Source organism: Dysidea avara, chromosome 12, assembly GCF_963678975.1.
Source record: "Dysidea avara chromosome 12, odDysAvar1.4, whole genome shotgun sequence".
Taxonomy (NCBI): Eukaryota; Metazoa; Porifera; class Demospongiae; order Dictyoceratida; family Dysideidae; genus Dysidea; species Dysidea avara.
The window spans coordinates 17,419,958-17,443,289 of record NC_089283.1 but is presented as its reverse complement, the minus strand read 5'-3'; the positions used below and the strand labels follow the sequence as shown (position 1 = coordinate 17,443,289).

Below are 23,332 nucleotides of genomic sequence, written 5' to 3'. Positions count from 1 at the left end.
GAAAACCATCCTCGCTGCCACTAAAGACTTGGACACGACTACAACATGAAAATACTACAGTAGTTTACCTTTTACAATGATAAAGAAGCAATTCTACATCAGGATTAACCAGAATTTGATGGATTGGTAAAAGTACAACATGCCACGTGGCGGGTATTAAATAGAAACTTCGAGAGCGCGATTTCTAGCTTGCATATAAGTAGAAGGAAATGAACTCTAGCACAATTCTAGTCACTGTGTGGCAGTTGGAAACGATGCAAAATCCGCCTCAAACGATTTTTCTACTTGGCGCGCGCCCTAATTGGTTCCGTTCCGTTCCGGCTTTTAGCACTACCCTGCAACTTTACTTCAACGTAAATAACAATCTTGTTCTATCAATGGCTGACTTGTTTTGGGTAGAAAGCCAACAGTTATAATTTCATGACCACGGTCAGCCTAAGCAAATTAGCAATATGCTACCTTTAAATGCCCATTATGTGACCACATTGTGAAATAGGTCTCTTCCAAATTTGATAATTCATAACTGCAGACTGGATATAGCTATTAGCATGATGTTTGGTCACAGGTTAGTATTAACATATGTTAATTTGGTCATGGATACTGTATTAAGTCTGTGGATCAAGTCACTACCTGGCCTGGGATTTATTCCTGGCCATCCCTATAATTACTAGCTAATTTGTGGTCATTCCAATAATTATTCAAAAGTGAATGAGACCCGCTAAACCTGGACAAAATGTAACCCAAATGATGAAGGCACTTACAACGTTGGTAAGAATGACAGCATCAGTAACATGAATTCACAAAGCAGTATTCAAGGGTGCAGTGCAATTGTAGAACAAAAACAAAATTCTTCTGAGAGCCAAAGATGTGGTACAACACAATATTTAAAACTCTTACAGTGTGGATCCCATTTGTATTTTGCATACTTTGAATGAAGCTAGTAAGGCCACTCCAAATAAATTCTCTGCTTCTCTTAGCATGCGGGCAGGCGGTCCATGTATTTCTATTATAAAATTGGCAGCTTTTCAAGTTATTATTTGCCTAAGTACAGCCATAGCAAACAACATAACATTTTCAGCTTGTACCTTCATCATTTACATTGTAAGAATAACACAAACATGAACAGTGATAACATTCTGACATGTGAGCTGGTAAACCTTACAAAATCAATTTTATTAAGCCTGTACAACATGCAGAAAATAATGGAAGAATATGGAATAATTGAACATCTTAGAGCTGGGAATAAAGAGATGCAGGTGGTGGATGTGAAACAGAATTTATTTGGAGTGTTTTAAAGTGAGTGCTAGCCTTTTCATACCCCGGCAGTTGCAAACTTTATTCAATCACACAATACTACGGTACATAGCATAATGAAAAATAATGATGTTAACTTTACACACAACAAACTACTGTGGCAGGCCTGCCAACCTGGAAAGTAAAAAAATCTTGAGATTTCTGTACCTTTATTGTAGTATTGCAGTGTGTAGTAAAAAAAAACTGGTAGATGCTATGCTGAGACCAAAAAAAAAAAAAAAAAAGGTCTCGACTTTTCTCAAAAACCGTGAGATTCGATCTGCTGCCCTTGAGCAGGGTAGTGAAACCGTGAGACTCACGGTAAACCCGTGAGAGTTGGCAGGCCTGCTGTGGTCACCACCTGGATGCATACATACATAATGACAAGTACAAGATAGCTATAGGTAGTCACAGTGTATACAACAAACATGGATATTATAGTCACGTACTACACATTCAGTTCCCAACTGTCTTTATTACTTGTGACACCTTCTTACAAGTGTCCTTCTATCCTTTCATGCCTTCACCTTGGCCTTCACTCGGAAGTTTTCAGCCATCGAGTCACGCCAGTGTTGTGAGATGACAGGCGGACGGCAGGGAAGAAACGTCCATTCAGGTAAGTCTCGTACATTGTTCCCAACGTCTTTGAAGACGACTAACACACTTAATACACAGGGGCTAATAGTTTCAGTGTGACCTTTTCCATAGATTATAGAGGGGGAAGAATCTATATTATGTCTTTTCCTTCTCTGCAAACAATGTTGCTTTCCGTAAAACAAAGAAAAACGGTAAGTTCACAAAACATGAAAAATTTTCTAAGTCAGAAGTGCGTCCAAAAAAAAAATTCGCCCGGCCCAGACTGTTTTCTAAAGTCTAAATAAGAAAAACAGCTCACATAAAGTTCCCTTCCGTATGGATGAACATCACTGATACAGCTCATCCCACAATAATACTTCGTTACTAATGACAACCAACAAAAACCCACAATCGATCCGTTAATTCTTTTTATCTTATGTTTAATCACCCACTGGAGATGCCACTGCTAACTTATAAGGGAAGTTTCAGCAATGGTAAGTTGCAAGCTTCAATTTGAGAAAGCGTTCCGTTCCGTGGTTTAGTCCATCATTCCGTTCCGTTCCGTTCCGTTCCGTAGAATAGTCCCCACCAATTTTCTGATGGTTGTGTCATCAGCTCAAAAGTTTAAACCACTTCAAAGTCGGCATGATAATGCCATAATTGAAACCACAACTCCACCTTAGGTATTGTTGCATCATTGTGGCACCTCAACTTTAGTTGTTTACCTTTACAGGGGTGGAGGATCCAGACTTTTAAAAGGGGGGGGGGGGGATTCCACTTTGGAATTGCAACTTCAGCCTAATGTAAGTTGAACACAAAAAAAAAAAAAGGTTATCACCTGCTGGCAATAGCTGCCCCTCACCATAAATGCCCTCACCAACTATATTTCCTTATTTATATCTAGATACATAACTTGCTACACTGCCCCTCAAAAAGACTACTGTGACTGCTCTATTAGAGTATCTCGAATAAGAGAGGCTCTTTCTAAAGGGGGGTTCCATGGAACCCTTTGAACCCCCCTGGATCCGCCCTTGCTTTATTAGTTGTTAATTTGTGACCGGATTTCACATAACAAGGCTTCCACACACACAAAATCAAACTTACGTTTTTACCAGAAATGGATTGCTGGCCTAATACACTATCATATTCCACACTGTACTTCCTTCAGGACTGGCAAGTCTGGTTTCTGTGGCAGCTTTCTTCCGACCCTGTCAAAGCCACGAGTGGGAGATTGGTGCCATTGAATGGCCATGGCTTTGTGATAATGATGTGTAGTGAGCTGGGACTTCACAGAGAGCTCGCCAATAGTGTTCTCAGTCAATTTGGAGTGATTTGAGGGCCATGGAGGGCCATGGAGAGCCCAAACTTGGCCTCTGCATTCCAATCGTCTTCTTGCTTCATTTTGTACCCCTATATTAAGCCCACCCTCCGCCCTATGTAGACCAATGCATGACCAATCTTTTACATAGGCATTGCATCTAAAGAAAGAATAATCACCCCAGAATGACACATTACTCAAAATGCATGGCTTCAAAATAGTCGATAAAATACAAAGCAAAGAAAATATTACTCACTCTTAGAAGGTATTATTCTGACTGTAACACAGACATGCATACAGGGATGAGTACACCAAGGATGTCTATCTTTACTCCAATCACTTTAACCATATGTGACTGGATTTGACAAAACAAGGCTTCGACGCACAAAGCTTTGTTAGGAGATATGGCGATTTTAAGGAATCATTGTGTAATAACTTCCCAGTGCCTACAGCTGTGCAAACAAAATTTGCACCAATTGTTCATCTGTTCACTAGCTATCACTGAGTGGGTGTATACATTTCTGATGCCCAAAATTTGCCCTGTTTTGAGCAGCTTTTTTCGAGCGGGTAATAATATCACAGATGGTAGTACTAAGGGTGGGAGGGTGGGAGGGTGGGGGTGGACGGTGATCTTAATATACGGGTATAAAATGGAGTAAGAAGACGATTGGAGTCCAGAGGCCAAGTTTGGGCTCTCCATGGCCCTCCATGGCCCTCAAATTACGCCAAATTGACTGAGAACACTATTGGCGAGCTCTCTGTGAAGTCCCAGCTCACTACACACCATTATCACAAAGCCATGGCCATTTAATGGTGCCAATCTCACACTCGTGGCTTTGACAGGGTCGGAAGAAAGCTGCTACAGAAACCAGACTTGCCAGTGCTGAAGGAAGTACAGTGTGAAATATGATAGTGTATTAGACCAGCAATCCATTTCTGGTAAAATCGTAAGTTTGATTTTGTGTGTGTGGAAGCCTTGTTATATGAAATCCGGTCACATATATGCATAGCAAGCATGGTGACTAATTACAGATCTAGAGATGAATAAACCTTTTGTTCTTGATAGAAACACAAAAGCCATTGATCATATACCCATTCACATTTTGTCATTTGAACAAAAGAAACTATATTATTATTTATACCAATTTAATGACTCATTGTACATACATTATTATTGTAATATCACTGATGATTATAAAAGGACTATGGATTCTCATGATGGCTTCATATTTGTAATGACTGATGTAACTGATAAGGTGACATCACTTGTTGTTTATCACACACAATGTAACTTAACAATATATCATTGACATGATGAAAAGAAGAAGCTTTAAAGTGAGAATTATATGGTAAGATCAAGTCAGGCACTAACACTCCATGGTTTTCATATGTATATACACTTGCCATAAAATTCTGTCACAATTTGAATACGTACTAGAATTAAAAATTTAAAATAAGAAATATAGGGATCGCTGGAAAAAGCCACGAAACAAGAAGGGATCGCTGGGGAGGTAATGTAAACCACAAATTCCTATTTTGACTTTTTATACTCAAATGGAGCATTTATAGAGAGTCAAAATAGGGATTTGTGGTTTACATTACCACCCCAGCGATCCCTTCTTGTTTCGTGGCTTTTTTCAGCAATCCCTATTTCTTATTTTAAATTTTTAATATGTCTAGTTTGTGTACTTTTTTCCAAATCCATATATGGATTATAAGTTAATTGGCACATTAGTGTAGTAAGCTAACAAAGATTCCTTGGTTTAAAAGGCTAACTCATTAGATATGTTAATGCAATATTAATTTTGTAATCTATGATAAAGACTGTATTTTCATCCTGATTCATTTGTACACACACAAAATATAAGGCAGGATACATTAATTCCTAGTCTATACTCAGTGTTTGAGTCATCATCATCACACTTGGTACCATTGCTGAAAACACACTGCTATATGAGCTAGCTACCTGTCAGAAGAATTACTGATTGTGCACCTATCATACAGGAGACAGTGTTGATGACGGAACAGAAGACTTGAAGAAGAACAAGATGTCTTAGGTGTTTATTCTAACAGAAGGACAAGAATGAAACTCTATGATACAAGTTATAAGAATGGTAACTGTTAGTGTTATAATTCCTGTAGAGTCCAATTTTTTTTCATAAATTTTCACGTGATATAACGATGCATACATTAAGCACGTACATTATAGGTGTAGAGTTGTCTAGCAGAATAGGTAGTGAAGAGATAACTATACATTGAAGCTGTAGTGCTATTATTGTAGCGATGACGCTTTACAACACCTTTGTATAAATGCACGTATGAACAGGGCTGAATACAGCAGCAACATTGTGAGTTGGTATTAATCAAGCTAAATAGGAGATGGCTAGGCTTGGCCGAAAAGTCTTCCTATGCCGGTGTCTGCATGTACAAATCACAATGTCACTACCAGTGGCCAGTGGCATAGCCAGTCTTACATGATTACCAGGGATTTGGCAGTCATTACCCATACATGCAGGAGTACTTTAAACTAGCATATTGAGTTCCAATTGCCAGGACTTAGACTGGGCTCTAGCCCTGGAAAGCCTAGGTGTAGCCTGCTAGCAACAGTGTGTCACAAAGTGGAACACCATAGGTATAGTCAGCAAAGTCTGGTTAGCATGCATGTGGTCATGGCTAAATGTTTGCAACTGTCAATGTCACTAGCTGATCGGAGAGTGTGCTAGAATACGCGTGCTTGCAATGATACAAAAGTTACAAAGTTTGAAAGTTGAAACAATGGGTCAAATTTTATGTGTGAAAAAGGTACCTTTTCGCAAATCCGGTCACATTTTATTTGCTTTGCTTGAAAGTTTCATACGTATTAAATATCGATAGTCATTTAAAATGACAAATGTGACCTGATTTTGGAAAATCTTTCTTTTTGGGCACATAAACAAGATTTAAAATAACACCAACATGAGACAGCTATGCTACATCTTAATCTTGCCAGTTCTGTAAACAGGCTTTGGTAGGCATTCAAAGCCCTCAGAAAAATACTGGATTGGCTTCAGACAATGTTATTGGCTTGGAGTGGTTGGCAAAGTAAAAGGTGAGATTTACAGAAATAAAATTATATTTATATCTCTGTTAATCTTAACATTAATACATAACTGTCATTGGAGATACTCTAAAATGTTGTAACTTTTCATCATTCAATCACTGAATATTGCGGGCAGTAATTAGTAAGGATAGATGCATATGGTAATATTAATCAATGCTCAAAGCTTTTTTTCATATATTTGGTAAATGAAATTCAATATATAGGTGGAGTTTACATTGGAGCAATCAACAACATTGTCCTACCACAAAGTGGATCACCAGTCACTGTTAAGTGTCCAGTATCAACAACAGTTAATAGTGTTAACTGGTTCATGTACACTGATGAGACAAGTACAGTTAATGTGTTCACTGGTAACAACTTTGATGTTATCACTCCTGGAATATATTATTGTGAAGTAAATGAAAAAAGAGGTGTTTACAGGAGTAATAGTTTTACAGTGTATAAAATAGGTAAGTGTGTTAGTGCAAAGATTATAGCTATACTTTTTGATTGAAACTTGTGAGAGTAGCAATAGCTACAATGAAGCAGGCAATGATATTCCACCAATGAAGAGCAATATAAAACAGAGTATGCATTTATCATACTTCCTTTCCTGTAATGAAGAAGATTGTTGTAGTAGAAGTGCTGACATTTTGCCATAGAAATGTGTGTTAGAATGTATATAGATGACATTTAATAAATAGGGAATTTCTATATAGCTACAACTGATGTTGGATACCCTACATAAATTTTGGACACCTGGCTCTTGTGTACATGCCTGCTGTACATTCAATACAGAGTAAAGTTACTGGATAACTGGTATACACAGCATTCTACAATGCAAGTGATGTGTGGTGTCTGCCTATTAGATATCTCTACTACTTTGCATGTGAATGCAGATTAAAAGGGCTGGCTTTGTGGAAGTAATATTCTGTATGAGAAAGAACAAAATTAATAATAACTATAAATTTTAGACTTATGAGAGCTTTTCAAGCCTGTTATATGTGTCACAATGCATGGATATTTCATTTCAGTCCATATTTAGCTAAAAGGGTGTTTGTGACACTTCATTAGTAAATCCATCTATGTCCAATGAGTGCATGGCCCTATCATAGGGGTGGCCATCTTTTTGTGCAGGCATAAAGGGGTTAATAACAGTTTCTGACTCTATTTCTTTTTCATCTATTTTCCACTGATGCTTATGTACACACACGACTGTCAAACAGGCAAAATTTGCCATAACTATTGTTTTAAATTTTTAGCTACTCACAGTATAATTTTGTACAATACAGTATGTACAAATGACTTTAAAGCCATTCAATTGATCCACAAGGCATTCTGACAATTAGACTCTTTATGGTGTATGCTTTTGAGCTTTGTTTAAATTACTGTGCTCAAAATTATGCTTGAAATTTTACTGGAGAGCTGACTGTTTTATTGGAGTATATCAGTATTACTTGACTCTTATGCGTATATATTCCAGTACGTAATTGCTATATTACAGCATCTCAGTGTAACTTCTATTAGCTGTAAATAATTAGCTGCCACAAAACAGGAAACATAACCTTTATGTAATAATATGTAATTTATTCATCATTAGTATAATATGCATCATGCATTTTAAATAAAATATTTTTTTGCCTATTAATCTGGCATAATGCTTTTGATAATCCATTACTTCAAAACGTGTAAGAGTACGTATTACAGCTACTATTTCTGTTGTAATGTAGGTTTTAATAAAGACTTTACAGTGCATCCAGGCAATTTGACAGTATATGAGAATACAGAAAGATACGCATTTAAATGTCATATTAACATGTTTGCTGAAATTTATGATCATTTGAGTCTGATGAGAATTGAGTGGGATGGTGCCATGAAAGATTCAGAAGAGTTTCAATTACAAGATAGTCAGTTCAGTTTTAGTCCATTACCAGGATACAGCATCTTTGTTAGAGATGCAAATGGTTCATCATTTGATTTGTTCCCTAACAGATATCGGTGTAGAGCAGTTTTCACATTACCAAATGGATCTGACATTACTGTTGCTACAAGTAAAATGGCTTTTCTACTAGATACAGAAGGTATTATATATAACAATGCAAATAACTGTGTTGTAATAACATGGGATATCATGAAAACATACATGTGACTGAGCCTTCGATAATAGAAATTTGCCTACTTTTTCAAAATTTTCAGACACACAACTATTTATGCCATTATGCTATGGCCACACAACTTCCAGCACTTGCTAATCATTTAATTGGCTTTATAATAAAAGTTACAGAATGCAGATATTCTATTCTAATACTGCATTATGATCTGTTATGAGAAAGGGTATAGTTTGTGCTCACACATCCTGTTTTCATATAGAAGAATAGTAAAGTACTTTTATAATACAGGAAACAACAGTTTATATTATATTACTAGAAGGTATAGCCTAATGATTATGAGCACCACAATAAATGATACAAACTCAATCATTAAACCCTTTCCAACTATTAATAATACTGGTGGGTTCACATTCACCTGAGCCCCTGCCAACAACCGTAATGTCATAGATGTGAACATATGTTCACTCACAATGGTATCGAACAGTTTGCAAGCACGTTTGTGTGCCTGGACTGCCCATACTATAATATTATGAATAGGTTGTTTTTTAAGCCTAATAACGTACTCTTATCATAGTGGTTTTTTATGCAGTACTGGTATTTAAAGGGTTTCACACATTTAAAGCAGCTGACAAAAAGTATTAATAAAGAAACAAGGAACATAAACTGACTGTAGGTACAGTGTTCCCTTGATTATCCAAACCTTAATTGATTATCCAAACAGTAGAATTGATTGCTCTATTAGAGTGTTTTGGTTAGATGTATATTCTATCTAATCAAAAACAGCCAAGCTGTAAAAAAAGGTGCTGCCCCCATAAAGGCCATGGTGAAAAAAGATGTGAAATCCAAGGTGGCGGCCAAGAAATGGCTGTGATGGTAGGTTAATGGTTACATTTTAATAACAACAATTCAGGTGAATTTGGTGCCAAGACCAAGCGGCACAAAATTCACCTGAATTGCCGTTATTAAAATGTAACCATTAACCTACCATCACAGCCATTTCTTGGCCACCACCTTGGATTTCACATCTTTTTTCACCATGGCCTTTATGTGGGCCGCACCTTTTTTTACAGCTTGGCTGTTTTTGATTAGATATCACTTCTTTTTGTATTTGTATACTGCAAAGCCGGCCTATGGCTGGCTTTGGGGCTTTTTTAACCCATGTGTTTTTTTCTTTACCACAGGAAGAAGAAAAGAACTTAAAGAAGAATTTTAGTACTTCAATTATTTTTGATTTTATTAGTAATTATACAAATTATATACATATATTTATTAAATACTCATTATTCCCTACAGGATTTTTTTTGCAGCTGATCTCTCTACTGGGTGACTTGAAATGTAGCTGAACTATATACAGGATGGTTTCTTTGTAGCTGAACTCTCTACAGGTGATTTGTTTGCAGCTAAACTCTCTACATGGTGGTGTCTTTATAGCCGAACTCTCTACATGATGGTTTCTTTGTAGCTGAACTCTCTATAAGGTGACTTCGTCTAGCTGAACTCTCTACAGGGTGATTTTTTTGTAGCTGAACTCTCTGCAGGTTGATTTGTTTTAGCTGAACTCTCTACAGGGTGATTTACTTGTAGCTGAACTCCTTACATTGTGACTAGTTTCTAGCTGATCTCTCTACAGGGTGATTTGTTTGTAGCTGATCTCTCTACAAGTTGATTTGTGTGTAGCTGATCTTTCTACTGGTTGATTTGTTTGTAGCCGATCTCTCTACAGGGTAATTTGTTTGTAGCTGAACCACCAAAAGGCACTCCTACGATGGTTACTCCATCTACATAGCAATTTTCAACTCATTCCATGAAGCGGTTTACCCTGTAGGCGTGACAACAAATCGATCTTGTTTTACACGAATAATCGGTCATAACTCCTGAACCATTCATCGGATTTGTACCAAATTTGATGCTAGGATTCGCCTTTGGACTCCCTTTCTGTGTGCCAAATTTCAAGGCGATCGGAGTACGCGTTTGCGTGTTATAGCAATTTTTGCAATTGTGCGAAAAGACGAAGAAGAAGAAAAAAAACGAAGAAACAAAAAACGAAACTTTGGCAGCTCGTATCTCGGAAATGGCTGGAGCGATTTCCTTCAAATTTGGAATGAAGACTCCCTTGGCTGGCGGGCAACTGTGTAGCAAATTTGGTTCCAATCAGATAAGTGATCACCGAGATACAAAGGTGTGAAAATGACGTTTTCGTTCTTCCTGTCAATATACTCACGGTGTGGCGCGCCGGCTTCTTGGGCCGCACGACACACTACCGTGTGTCTTGATTAGAGAGTATTTGAACAGGGCTCTGTATATGTGACTGGGTTTGACAAAACCAGGCTTCCACACACGTCCAGTTCTTTGACTTTAATCACTTGTAACTTGACAACTCAGTATGCTATTGACCTACAATTTTCACACAATGCTTTCATTGCATTATACAATAACAGGTCCAAATTTGAAACTGCTAGTATACTTCTGCATTGTCCTTTAAAGTCATAAATCTGGACAGTCACATATATAAAGAATGGGCTTTGATTATCAGGACTCTTAGATTATCTGAACATGTCTTGTTCCCAAGGGAGTAATGTATTGCTAAAGGCTGAAAGCCTGTACAGTACAGAGTCAGAAACAATCCCTATTATGATGTACATGTGTATATAAGTGTGCGTCTCAATACCTTGGGACACTTACAGATGCAAAGTAGGGATGCATCGATTTTGCTGGAATAGTGTTTTGCAGCAATAGGTGTAGACAAAAGCAAGGAGTAACATAAGACAGCTGTGCTTGAGAAATTTAAAGCAAATTAGAAATTACAATTACACAGTAGCTAGTTACACTGACATAAGCACAGTAGCACACAATCCTCCCATATAAGACTGTCAGGCTTCACACTCTGTAAGTTGTTTATGACATGGATACCATATGGGACGGTTGTTGATGATATGTGGTTAGACCACAAAATATTTTTAAATGGTAGGGTTGTAATAAACACCCCACCCAACCTTTTTTTGCGTGTGAAAAGCAGCCATGATATCAACGCTACCATTTATCTTCCACTTATAATGGACAAACAAAGCACTGTGACTCACTGTGATGGCTAGAAAGAAGAATAAACTGGATGTGCACTTAAACGGCTTCTCGTAGCGAAGACGGGCAGCTCACTAGAGACCCTATTATGGCGATCTTGTAAGGTAAAAGAGTGCTGCAAAACTTCAATCTGCCATCTATTAACGTTATAAAGACTATAGTCGAACAATACGCATCCCTGAGCACACAAGATTCCGTAATTTTGTTCTTCTACGGCTTCTTCCGTATATGGAACAGCAGGCAATGGCGAAGAAGAACTTAGAAATTTATCTAGGTGGAGGCCGGTTAGCGATCTGTGGAGTACGGGTTAATTAATTAATGGGTCATGGAAACGCGAAAGGACCCAGTGAGTAAGGCTGTGTAGTTTTTAGCTATCACGAAAAAATGGAAGCTTTGGGTTGTACATGAGTGAAACATAATAATAATAATATTATGAATAATAATATGAACAATTCGCGTATAATTTGCAATTTTTGAATGTTTCTAAATTTCGTCTAGACCATTTTTACTGCTATATCACCATTTGTCTGAGTTCAGTGTTTGATAATAAGCCATCTGAGTGTTGTTTTGTGCTCGAGTCTGCTTTCTAAGGCTGGTTTTAGGTGACTGCTCTATTAGGATTTTCAAAAATTCCACTGTGATCCCTATTATGAACCCACTATCGTGGTTCATGATAACTATGTATTTATATGATATATTATAGCATTCTGGCATCTCATGTCAAAGTAAAAATACCTGTGGCAGTAGTACTAATTGTGTATTTGTACATCCACTATAACTATCAATTACTGTGTCAAAATTTTATTCTGTTTTCAGCTGTATGTTCTACTCTTTAAAAATGAAGTACAGCTGAAAAGTGCCACTACAATCAATCCACTTACTCTCAAATATATGTAAGAGCTGCAATACGTCCATTATAAGTGCGATATCTCAAATATAAATGGTGCGATACAAAATTATGGATACTTTATCCCATTATAAGTTCTGCAGAGGTTGCTAGTTATGAAACAGCGTGCAAAGGAAAGAGGGAAATCATTTTGTTAAATCTTGACATGCATACAGTTTGTGTGATTGAAATAGAACATAAAACAAGCCATGCAGCACAAGAAGCCATTGATGTTTGGACCTCAGCAAAATTAAAAAATAAAGGAATCAATTGCAATCCTGTAGTGTTTGGTAGAAAGATATCAGTCAGTTAGTCAGTTAGTCTGGTACACTAAACCACGATGTGCACAGTGCCCTTCCATATTAAGTTGCTTGCTGTTAATATCCTTGTATATAGGTACAGTATGTATGTAAGGTGCAACAGCAGTCTGTGTTCCACTATTGGGGCGGAATGTGTACTGCAAACCCTAAGGTTTTGCAGTACACATTCCTTAGCCATGTATGCACTGACTAGTGGATTGATGATTCTACATTGATTTTTAAAAGCACAAAGCGAGAAGTTTTACTGGGATATGCTAAAAAGCCATTGTAACAAGTGGCTATATCTAGCAAATATGTATAATATTGAGAGTTGACATGTAGCTATGAATTTTGTAATGCATTGTGGGTTTTGGTATGTACATTCACCCACAATGTCTGCGCACATATTATGTGAACATTCCCTGCAAAACCTCTAACGTGCATGTTATTTCCTACCAATACAACTGGAAGACGAAACACAAATAAAATCTGCACTATACATAATTCCTCCCATGTTCGATAATAAGCTGATCAGTCACCAGAGTAGTATATATTCATTGCTGGATATGCACAAGCAAGTGCAAGGAGAGTAATTCTGTTGTGTTAGTGTACTATAGCTATATTCCTGGACCAAGAATAATTAATGTTGGTCATTTCATTCTATGTGAATCACTACAGGATATTTGTATGCACTTATTAGTAACATGGGATTACGTTAGTTGACTAAAACACGTTGAGAACAATTTTTGATGTATACTGTCCAATGGTTTCATTGCACAGTGACAGAAACAAGGTAATGTTGACCTATAGCCAAATGTAGTCTTACATCCCATACAGTTTGTGTGGTAATAAACCATCTGGTCATTGTTGTACATTCTGTGACCACTGCCCATGCAAATGTTGGCAGACCCACTGTGCACTATATGATGACAAATATTCTTCACATTCTAAATGCAACAAACTATATAGTTAACAGTCTGTTTGTACGAAGTTTGAAAATGCTATGGGAATACTTGATTTCCCTACACAGAGCTCTCAAAAGTGCTGGCAAAGGAAGGTGTTTATGGTTTGTTAAATAGCTGTACTATCAACAATGACTAATACATTACCAAGCTGATCACAAAAGATGGCTGACAAGATTAGTACATTATTTTTTAGCACACAACAATACGGTAATATAATATTCCAAGTCAAAGGATCTGCAACTAGAAAAAAATCCTATACAAGATATCAAACGTTATATCTAGCAAGATACCAAACATGGCAATGATATCAAAAGCAAAATATTCAGAAAAGTTGGACCACAAGACGTTCAGTATTTGGAAATTCTTCAGAAGGTAAAATTTCACGCCTCAAATCTCTATAAACTGTACAAGAGTCACAAGGACACACACGATGCTGCATATATGGAAGTATGTATACAAGAAATATACAAGATTCACAGATCGGAATTTCAACATTTCAAAGCTGTGTGAAATTTCAAAGAAGTTGCAGACCATTCATTCCAGGTGTTCACAGAAGTATTATGCATGGCACTCTCATCTGACATGCAAAAACTAAGCAAAATATTAGATAGCTAATTCTCTTGTTCAGACATTATGGTTTAGGACAACCACTGTTGAGCTTGGTGATGTATTTCATGATAAACTGAGTCACCCAGGGAGGGGGGCAACTGGGGCAGGTCTCAGCTTGTTTGAGGTGTGTACTGTTGGGCCCGTATTGCTTCTGGGCAGTCCTGATGGCAAACTTTTATCTGCATTGAGGTAGCCACAATGATCAGGATGAAAATTCTTAAAAATTAATACTCTATGAATACTGTATAGCTATACCTGTAGTAAACTTCTTTGTGATGCATTTATCATTCCTAGTAGTAGTCTCTGCTCTGTATATAAGCTCTGTGCAAGCGACTTCCAAGTGGTTGCTACGCTGATAAGTAAAGCATACAGGACATCCAACTTGAGGACATCTGACACTCGGAGATACTGTACGACACGCTACATTATATATCGCACTATCCCTCGGCTTACGACGAAGTTAGATATATGGTCAGGAAACAGACGCAAAGATGTTTAAGCAGTCATCAAATTAGACCAGGTTAAACCATAGATAATACACGTAATAAAGGATTGGCAACGCGCCTATTAAACCTGTAGTGACGTCACGTACAATCCTCGTTACGGTACGTCATCCAGTTAACGCGCCCTCTCACCCGTTACTATAAACGCACTAGGCCGCTTCGTTCCTTGTGCCGTAGCAAAGTACTACTCAGTAAATACGTAAAGCTTAGTTCAAATGAACGTACAACTACTAAGGTGAGTATCTGATGTAATAAAATAGTGAAACACACTGTCATTTTTAACCCAACGCAAGATAAGGCCCACTGCTTCATGGCTTTTCTCAGTTTTGGAGTTTTAACAAGGAAACTAAAGTGCTTTTTTCCGAACAATGTATAAAGAATTAATTGTAACCGTTAATAGAGTGGAATGCTTTGTTTTGTGTAGGCGTACCACTTACCAAACTATGGTTTGAAGCTGTTTCGTTGTGCTGGGTTTTGGAGTTTTATCGTGGTACTATGTGGAGAAACATCAAGTTACTATTCAGCAAAAGAGAGCTCAATGTTATGGTGGTGGAACGCAAATATGTACGAGCTCAAATTCAGATGTGGCATTAACCATCAAAGTATATGAAAATGGGATATAAAAGGTGTAGTGGAACAGAGCATATTATCAACATGAAGGAGCTGTTGGTGGTAAAATATTGTACCATGACTTCAAGCTTAGACAGGGAATAATGAACGTTTTTGGAAATGTAGCAGCTCACAGCAAATACCATCCAGTGGATATCAAGTGACATCCTTGTGTTCGTCAGTGCTGGAAACTGATGTTGTGGACTAACGTCTAGCTAGACTCTACTATATTATAATAATTGATATAAACAATGGAAACACATCTGAACTCCTAGGGACCACCTGCAGTTCAGATACCTGATAAATGAAGTTTTGTACAAAATCTCTTAAACACATTTGTAAAACATGAAAAAAAATTATTTAACTTCTCTAATAGAACACTCGCTACTCTAATAAAGCATTCAATGAATTCAAATATTCAGATCAGATAAAAATCACAACCCTAGGAGTCACAAATGACATAGGACTCTCACACACAATCTCAGAAAGAAAATCTTAAAATTCTGAACTATATAAAATCAGTTATTTTTGCTTCTGTCTTGATTATAAGAACCATATGTGACAGACACATCCTTTGAGGTTTCCAGGATGGCTTAGAGTTAGCTAGATAATTGACTGATGGATGCTCCATTAATTGATTTGTGCAAAGCACACCTGCATCTCCATTGAGGTCCTGTCAGTTACTCATTTCGTGCAATAGTAGCAGTGAAATGATCCTAGTAAACACCTAGATAAAGATTTATATTATTGAAATTCTAATCAAATACTTGAAATCCCTAAAACATTACACAATTTAGGGATGTTGGTCGAGAGGTCTCTCACTCAGTGAAATATTGATCAAAGTTCAGAAATTTGTCAATTAATTTTTTCGAATACTTTCCACATACCTAAAACAACAGCCATTGCAAGATCTACCATGGTTTCTGGAGTAAATATGGCCCCTTGGTATGGTTTCCTACAAACAATTAGCCCCAGGTATAAAAGGAGATTTATTTTCTGAAATATCACCATTGAAACTTGCTACAATTTTGATAGCCAAATTTCAAGGATTTTCTGAGTGACCAACCCCTGGAATTCCCACACAATACAACACATACCATGGCCTAATGAAACAATACATCACATGTGAACAACATGACGAAAATAGAATGGAGTGTTGAACTCTTGTCCTCCACACACACACACACACACACACACACACACACACACACACACACACACACACACACACACACACACACACACACACACACACACACACACACACACACACACACACACACACACACACACACACACACACACACACACACACACGTATTTGTGTAAAACAATTCAGAAACCAGGTACATGTAAACAGCCTGCCTTTGGTCAGCTATGGGTGTGTGCTTGGTATAAAAATCACATTGTGCATTCCGGTGAAATGCTTTTCAAGGAATTGTTTCATGTAAGCATCAGTTAAAGTCAAATAATATGTAAATGGTGGCAAATAGTAAATATGACTCCTGTCAAATAATAAATAAGACTCCTGTCAAATAGTGGCAAATATTATAATGTATTTGTTTATTTTTTTTTGGCTTTACGGCATAGGTAGTAAATAAGGCTTCTGTCAAATGGTGCATAACCAGAAAATTCTGTCAAATTTATAATTCTCAAATTCAGAAACCATATGGATATCACATATTTAAATGTTGTACGAATTCTGTGTATACTGTAAAAAATGTAGTGTTGTCCTGCACACCAGAATGTCACAATATACACGCCAATATGCATATGCCAATTTCACTACTGGATATTTTGTCCATGAAAATCCAATCCAATGAAAAAACATGCTCAACCTGTGAGTTTTCATTGGGTGGCCCAATGAAATTTTATTTTCATAGCATGCATTTTAATTGGGCAACTTAATGAAAGTTACCAATGAACCTCAAAATGGAGGCAGACCACGATTGGAGTCCAGACACGAGATTACAGGGCTGTGCTGGCTCCTTAGTGGTTGATATGTAGCAAAATCAACAGAGAAAACGTCTGGCCAACATTATAAGGCTGTCCACCAGTAAACCACTGATTCTTGCCAAGCCAGGTCCTTCACAAGGCCTGAAACCGCCATTTGAGCACTCCACACCAGGGGCGGATCTAGGATTTATAAAAGGGGGGGGGGGGCTAAGTCAAGGTACTAATCTCTTGGGTAGAGGTGTGCAAAGCACACTAACTAGGGGGGTCTGGGGGCATGCCTCCCAAGGAAAATTTTGAAAAATTGATGCTAAAATACAGCAATTTGGAGCCATTTCCACATAAAATCCCTAATATTTTCTGCCTTTAGATATTTTATATACTGCCTTTAGATTATAGGTATGGCTCTCTGAAGCATTTTGCTAATGGAAAAGTTTGGGTAGGTACAGACAACCAAGAATAGGTGTATGTTAAAATAATAATGTTGAAAGTGGAAAATTTTGAAATTTGAACAATTTAAGATTGAATTTGAGAGCATTTTCAATGGTAATTGTGTACCTGAATTAAGTATTGCCATACATATATTAACTACACAAGTAGATGAATGAAGCCCTTTAAACAGACCAATGCACTTCATTGTATGTATAGGTGCAGGCAGATTTGGAAAAATTCCATAACAGAACCAACTACATGTTTCCAGTGAATGTTCTATTAGAGTAGTTAGCTGACTGCTCTATTAGAATATCTCGATCTTGTACACCTCCAATGCTGATCCGGGTCCTTGTTGCATAAACTTTAGCGTAAATCCACTGATAATACCTTGGAAAGATGTTTATAAGGTGGTTTTATGAGTATTTGTATTATTAGTGATCATATAATTATGCTAAGACAAAATTTCATTATAATACTCAGCATATTGATCAAGTAAAGCCTAAATATGAAGGGGGGGCTTCAGCCCCAAAGCGCCCCCCGCCCCCCTGGATCCGCCCCTGCACACCACCCAGAAAAGACGTCTGTTAAAACCAGCCTCGAGTAGTTTGAGTAGCACTGAGGGTCAAAACTACTAGTACGATAGTGTAGCTATCCACTGGTGGTGTTAGTTTGATTTTGCCTGATGTGCGATTTGGATCAGTTTTGTAAAATCTGGTCACATATGTGAATGGTGGCAAATAGTAAGCAGGGCCGCCCACAGGGGGGGGGGGGGGGGGCAACTGGGGCATTTTTCCCCGGGCCCCAGCCTGAAAGGCGCCCCAGGAGGCCCCACGAAGGGCCCCCTGAATACCTGTTTAAAAGATCGATATACTCTAATAGAGCAGTCAGATCTAAATACTCTAATAGAGCAGTCACAGTATTCTTCAGAGGAGCAGTGTAGTAGACAAGGAGATATGGTTGGTGATGGGTAGTTATTGTCATTGCCAGCAGGTTGTGACCTTTTTTTTTTTTTTTTTTTTTGGTCTTCGCCTTACAACTTGGGTCAAGGGCCCCACTTTAACTCTTTGCCCTGGGCCCCTTAATTTCTCTGGGCGGCCCTGATAGTAAGTACTCCTGTCAAATAGTAAATAAGACTCCTGTCAAATATTTTAATGTATTTGTTTATTTATTTGGCTTTATGGCATAGGTAGTAAATAAGGCTTCTGTCAAATGGTGCATAAGCAGAAAATTCTGTCAAATTTATAATTCTCAAATTCAGAAACCATATGGATATCACATATTTAAATGCTGTACGAATTCTGTGTATACTGTAAAAAAATGTAGTGTTGTCCTGCACACCGAAATGTCACAATATACACGCCAATATGCACAGGGGCGGATCCAGGGGGGGGGGGGGGGGGGGGGCTTTGGGGGCTGAAGCCCCCCCCTTCATATTTAGGCTTTACGTGATCAATATGCTGAGTATTATAATGAAATTTTGTTTTAGCATAATTATATGATCACTAATAATACAAATACTCATAAAACCACCTTATAAACATCTTTTCAAGGTATCATCAGTAGATTTATGCTAAAGTTTATGCATCAAGGACCCGGATCAACATTGGAGGTGTACAAGATCGAGATACTCTAATAGAGCAGTCAGCTAACTACTCTAATAGAACATTCACTGGAAACATGTAGTTGGTTCTGTTATGGAATTTTTCCAAATCTGCCTGCACTTATACATACAATGAAGTGCATTGGTCTGTTTAAAGGGCTTCATTCATGCATCTACTTGTGTAGTTAATATGTATGGCAATACTTAATTCAGGTACACAATTTTCATTGAAAATGCTCTCAGATTCAATCTTGTATTGTTCAAATTTCAAAATTTTCCACTTTCAACATTCTTATTCTAACATGAACCTATTCAGTGTTTTGCTATTGTGAAAGGGGTGCAGCATGTACTTGGTTGTCTGTACCTACCCAAACTTTTCCATTAGCAAAATGCTTCAGAGAGCCATACCTATAATCTAAAGGCAGTATATAAAATATCTACAGGTATGAATTTTATGTGGAAATGTCTCCAAATTGCAGTATTTTAGCATCTATTTTTCAAAATTTTCCTGGGGGGCATGCTCCCAGACCCCCCTAGTTCCAGCATGCTTTGCATGCTGGGAAGTGTGCTTTGCACACCTCTACCTAAGAGATTAGTACCTTGAGTTAGCCCCCCCCTTTTATAAATCCTAGATCCGCCCCTGATGCATATGCCAATTTCACTACTGGACATTTCGTCCATGAAAATCCAATCCAATGAAAAAACATGCTCAACCTGTGAGTTTTCATTGGGTGGCCCAATGTTTCATAGCATGCATTTTAATTGGGCAACTTAATGAAAGTTACCAATGAACCTCAAAATGGAGGCAGACCACGATTGGAGTCCAGACACGAGATTACAGGGCTGTGCTGGCTCCTTAGTGGTTGATATGTAGCAAAATCAACAGAGAAAACGTCTGGCCAACATTATAAGGCTGTCCACCAGTAAACCACTGATTCTTGCCAAGCCAGGTCCTTCACAAGGCCTGAAACCGCCATTTGAGCACTCCATACCACCCAGAAAAGACGTCTGTTAAAACCAGCCTCGAGTAGTTTGAGTAGCACTAAGGGTCAAAACTATACTAGTACGATAGTGTAGCTATCCACTGGTGGTGTTAGTTTGATTTTGCCTGATGTGCGATTTGGATCGGTTTTGTAAAATCTGGTCACATATGTAAATGGTGGCAAATAGTAAGTACGACTCCTGTCAAATAGTTAATAAGACTCCTGTCAAATAGTGGCAATATTTTAATGTATTTGTTTATTTATTTGGCTTTATGGCATAGGTAGTAAATAAGGCTTCTGTCAAAATAATGGTGCATAAGCAGAAAATTCTGTAGCACATATTTAAATGTTGTACGAATTCTGTGTATACTGTAAAAAATGTAGTGTTGTCCTGCACACCAAAATGTCAGAATATACACGCCAATATGCATATGCCAATTTCACTACTGGACATTTTGTTCATGAAAATCCAATCCAATGAAAATACATGCTCAACCTGTGAGTTTTCATTGGGTGGCCCAATTAAATTTTATTTTCATAGCATGCATTTTAATTGGGCAACTTAATGAAAGTTACGATAGAAAAGTCCACGAAAAGCAGTTTCACAGAGTTTTCAGTGGTTATTTTTCATTGGGTTTTCATTGAATTGTCCTATGAAAGTGCCATGAATATATAATATTTCATTGGGGTCACCCAATGAAAATTTTACTTTTCACAGGTTGAACATTTTTATCCATTAGATTTTTATGGACAAATTCTCCAGTAGTGTTTGGTGTGTATATTGTGACATTTTGGTGTGCAGGACACACTACATTTTTATGTATTTCTAATGTATCCATATATCCCTGAGGCCATGGTTAGAGGAAGCAAAAATTTAGGTTGCATTATCTAGGCTATATAGTTGGCACACTAAGAGAAGAGGGGCAGAATTGACAAAGTATAGGATTGTAGGAAGCATAAAACTACTGTATAGCCTTTAAACTACATTAATGGTTGTAGCCTTTAAATGAGTGCATGGTGTATAGCATAGGCGGCGGAAAGGGGGGGGCTAGGGGGCTAAAGCCCCTCCTTGGTCTGCTGAGGGGGGGCTTAGCCCCCCCTCAGAATGATATCACACCGAAATTATCTTTCTTGGAGTGGGGCTGAAAACCGTGATAAAGATCGAGATACTCTAATAGAGCAGTCACTCTAATAAAGTAGTCAGTGTGTAGCGAGCTATGAAAGGATTTTTATGTAGTTTATCAGCTAGAAATGGTAGCTGGTGAGGTGGAAAGCTCTTGTCAGTTGGTTACGACCTTTTTTTTTTTTTTTTTTTTGGTCTCACCTTACCAAACTATAGAAATAAGTCTGGGTCAGCCCAGCCCCCCCTCATATCAACTACTTCCTCCGCCGCTGGTGTATAGTACATATTATGTAGTTTTAATGATGTTTAAATTTTTCATATCATTTGTAGGAATTTGGTAGAAGTAGTTCAGTATTCTTGTAGCATTGTAAGTTAATACATATTCAATACAGCTGTATTCTGACATTTATCCAATAACTGCAGTAATATACAAGAATACAGGAGTACATGATTTCAACAGAGTATTGAATTGGAATACAGCCAGGAAATGCTAAGTATGCACCTTTAGTCTGCGTGTTCACAGAATATAAGGCTAGGTGAGCTTGACTGAACTTTTTTTACAAGCTACTGTACATCGATACTCTCTCTAGTGTTTGTATTAAGAGCATTTGACAATTATCATTCTCAATATTATGCCATGCTCTTGTTTGTTTACACTTATGAGATGCAAAATACTGAAATACTCATTGCTGCATATGTGTAATGTAATTGCTCCTTTGCATTGTTAACAACTCCATTTTAGTGTTCAATGCCTAATTAAGTGTAATGATGAAACCATGTTAAATAGGGCCGCCCAATGGCGCCCATGGGGGGGAAACTGGGTCATTTTTCCCCGACCCCTATCCTGAATGGAGCCCCAGGGGGCCCACCAAGGGCCTCTTGAATACCTGTTTAAAAGATTGATATACGGTAATAGAGCAGTCAGGATCTAGATACTCTAATAGAGCAGTCACAGTATTCTTTAGAGAGCAGTGTATCTAGCTATGCATGTAGTTATAAATAAGGAGATATGGTTGGTTAGGGGCAGCTATTGTCATTGTCAGCACGTAATGACCTTTCTTTCTTTTTTTTGGTCTTCGACTTACAGTTAGGCTGAAGTTGTAATTCAGAGTGGAACCCTCCTTGCCCCTGAGGCCCCTCTTTAACTCTTTGCCCTGGGTCCCCTAATTTCTCTGGGCAGCCCTGATGTTAAGCAATCACTACATGGATTTGGAATTGTGTGACATTGGTGTGATACTAAGAAAAATGTAGTCATCCGTGATGCATACTGAAAGCAAACAGGCAAATGAAGACAATATTGGGAATAAAGTGTGTCCCACTGCATGCTTAAAGAATTATGTTCAGAAAGCCAAACACATTGTGTGACATCCAAAGTTGCAATTAACAGAGTACTCCTTGGTGATGTCATATAATCAAGCCAAACATGTCTCATAAGTTTTGTTTAATGCCTTTTCCTGTTATGTATCTGTTATTGCAAAACAAGTGATAAGTACATAGGATGTAGTAGTCCACAGTATGGACCCAATTAAACTATGTCATCTCCCTCATATCATACACCATGCATGCATGGAGAATGTACAGTACATTATAAACAACACAATACCTACATATAGCTACTAAATAATCCTTAATGGCTCTAAAATGGTTATAGTTATTGGTGAATGACTATCTTCTAATATTACATAGAATTGTTAGGAAACCTATAGCCTTTGTGCATAATTTTAAAATTTTCATTCACAAAAGTGCCTATTAAGTTCCCTTAGCAACTACTATACAAGCTGACTCTAGATCCCAAGCACTGTTAAACTGATCACAACTAGTCAAGAGTTATTGTATTATGTAACATATTTGGGTAAAAGGCATGATATTATTATTATAGCCTCCATTTTATCCATCACAGTAGCTTGGGATCTTG

At 37.7% G+C, this 23,332-nt stretch overlaps 1 protein-coding gene and 1 long non-coding RNA gene across 3 annotated transcripts; both read left to right on the top strand.

Moving 5' to 3' along the window:
- Positions 1–4,822: 4,822 nt before the first annotated feature.
- Positions 4,823–22,153, top strand: LOC136241466 (uncharacterized). 2 transcript variants are annotated; one of them, XM_066032680.1, is made up of 5 exons: positions 4,823–5,301; positions 6,491–6,736; positions 7,997–8,347; positions 21,748–21,784; positions 21,841–22,153. In XM_066032680.1, the coding sequence occupies exons 1-4, from the start codon at positions 5,271–5,273 to the stop codon at positions 21,756–21,758; spliced, it is 639 nt and encodes a 212-aa protein (XP_065888752.1). In that variant the 5' UTR covers positions 4,823–5,270; the 3' UTR covers positions 21,759–21,784; positions 21,841–22,153. The 2 variants fall into 2 exon arrangements, with proteins under 2 accessions (XP_065888752.1, XP_065888751.1); XM_066032679.1 differs by having other exon boundaries at positions 21,748–22,153.
- On the top strand, positions 14,063–16,618 carry LOC136241314 (uncharacterized). The gene is made up of 2 exons (XR_010694248.1): positions 14,063–14,952; positions 15,142–16,618. It is a non-coding gene; the product is annotated as an uncharacterized lncRNA (long non-coding RNA).
- Positions 22,154–23,332: the final 1,179 nt, after the last annotated feature.

Coding starts and splice junctions, on each gene's coding strand:
- LOC136241466 (XM_066032680.1), top strand. CDS start 5,271: ATGAAACTCTATGATACAAGTTATAAGAATG. Junction 5,302..6,490: donor TGATACAAGTTATAAGAATG/GTAACTGTTAGT, acceptor TTCAATATATAG/GTGGAGTTTACATTGGAGCA. Junction 6,737..7,996: donor TTTTACAGTGTATAAAATAG/GTAAGTGTGTTA, acceptor GTTGTAATGTAG/GTTTTAATAAAGACTTTACA.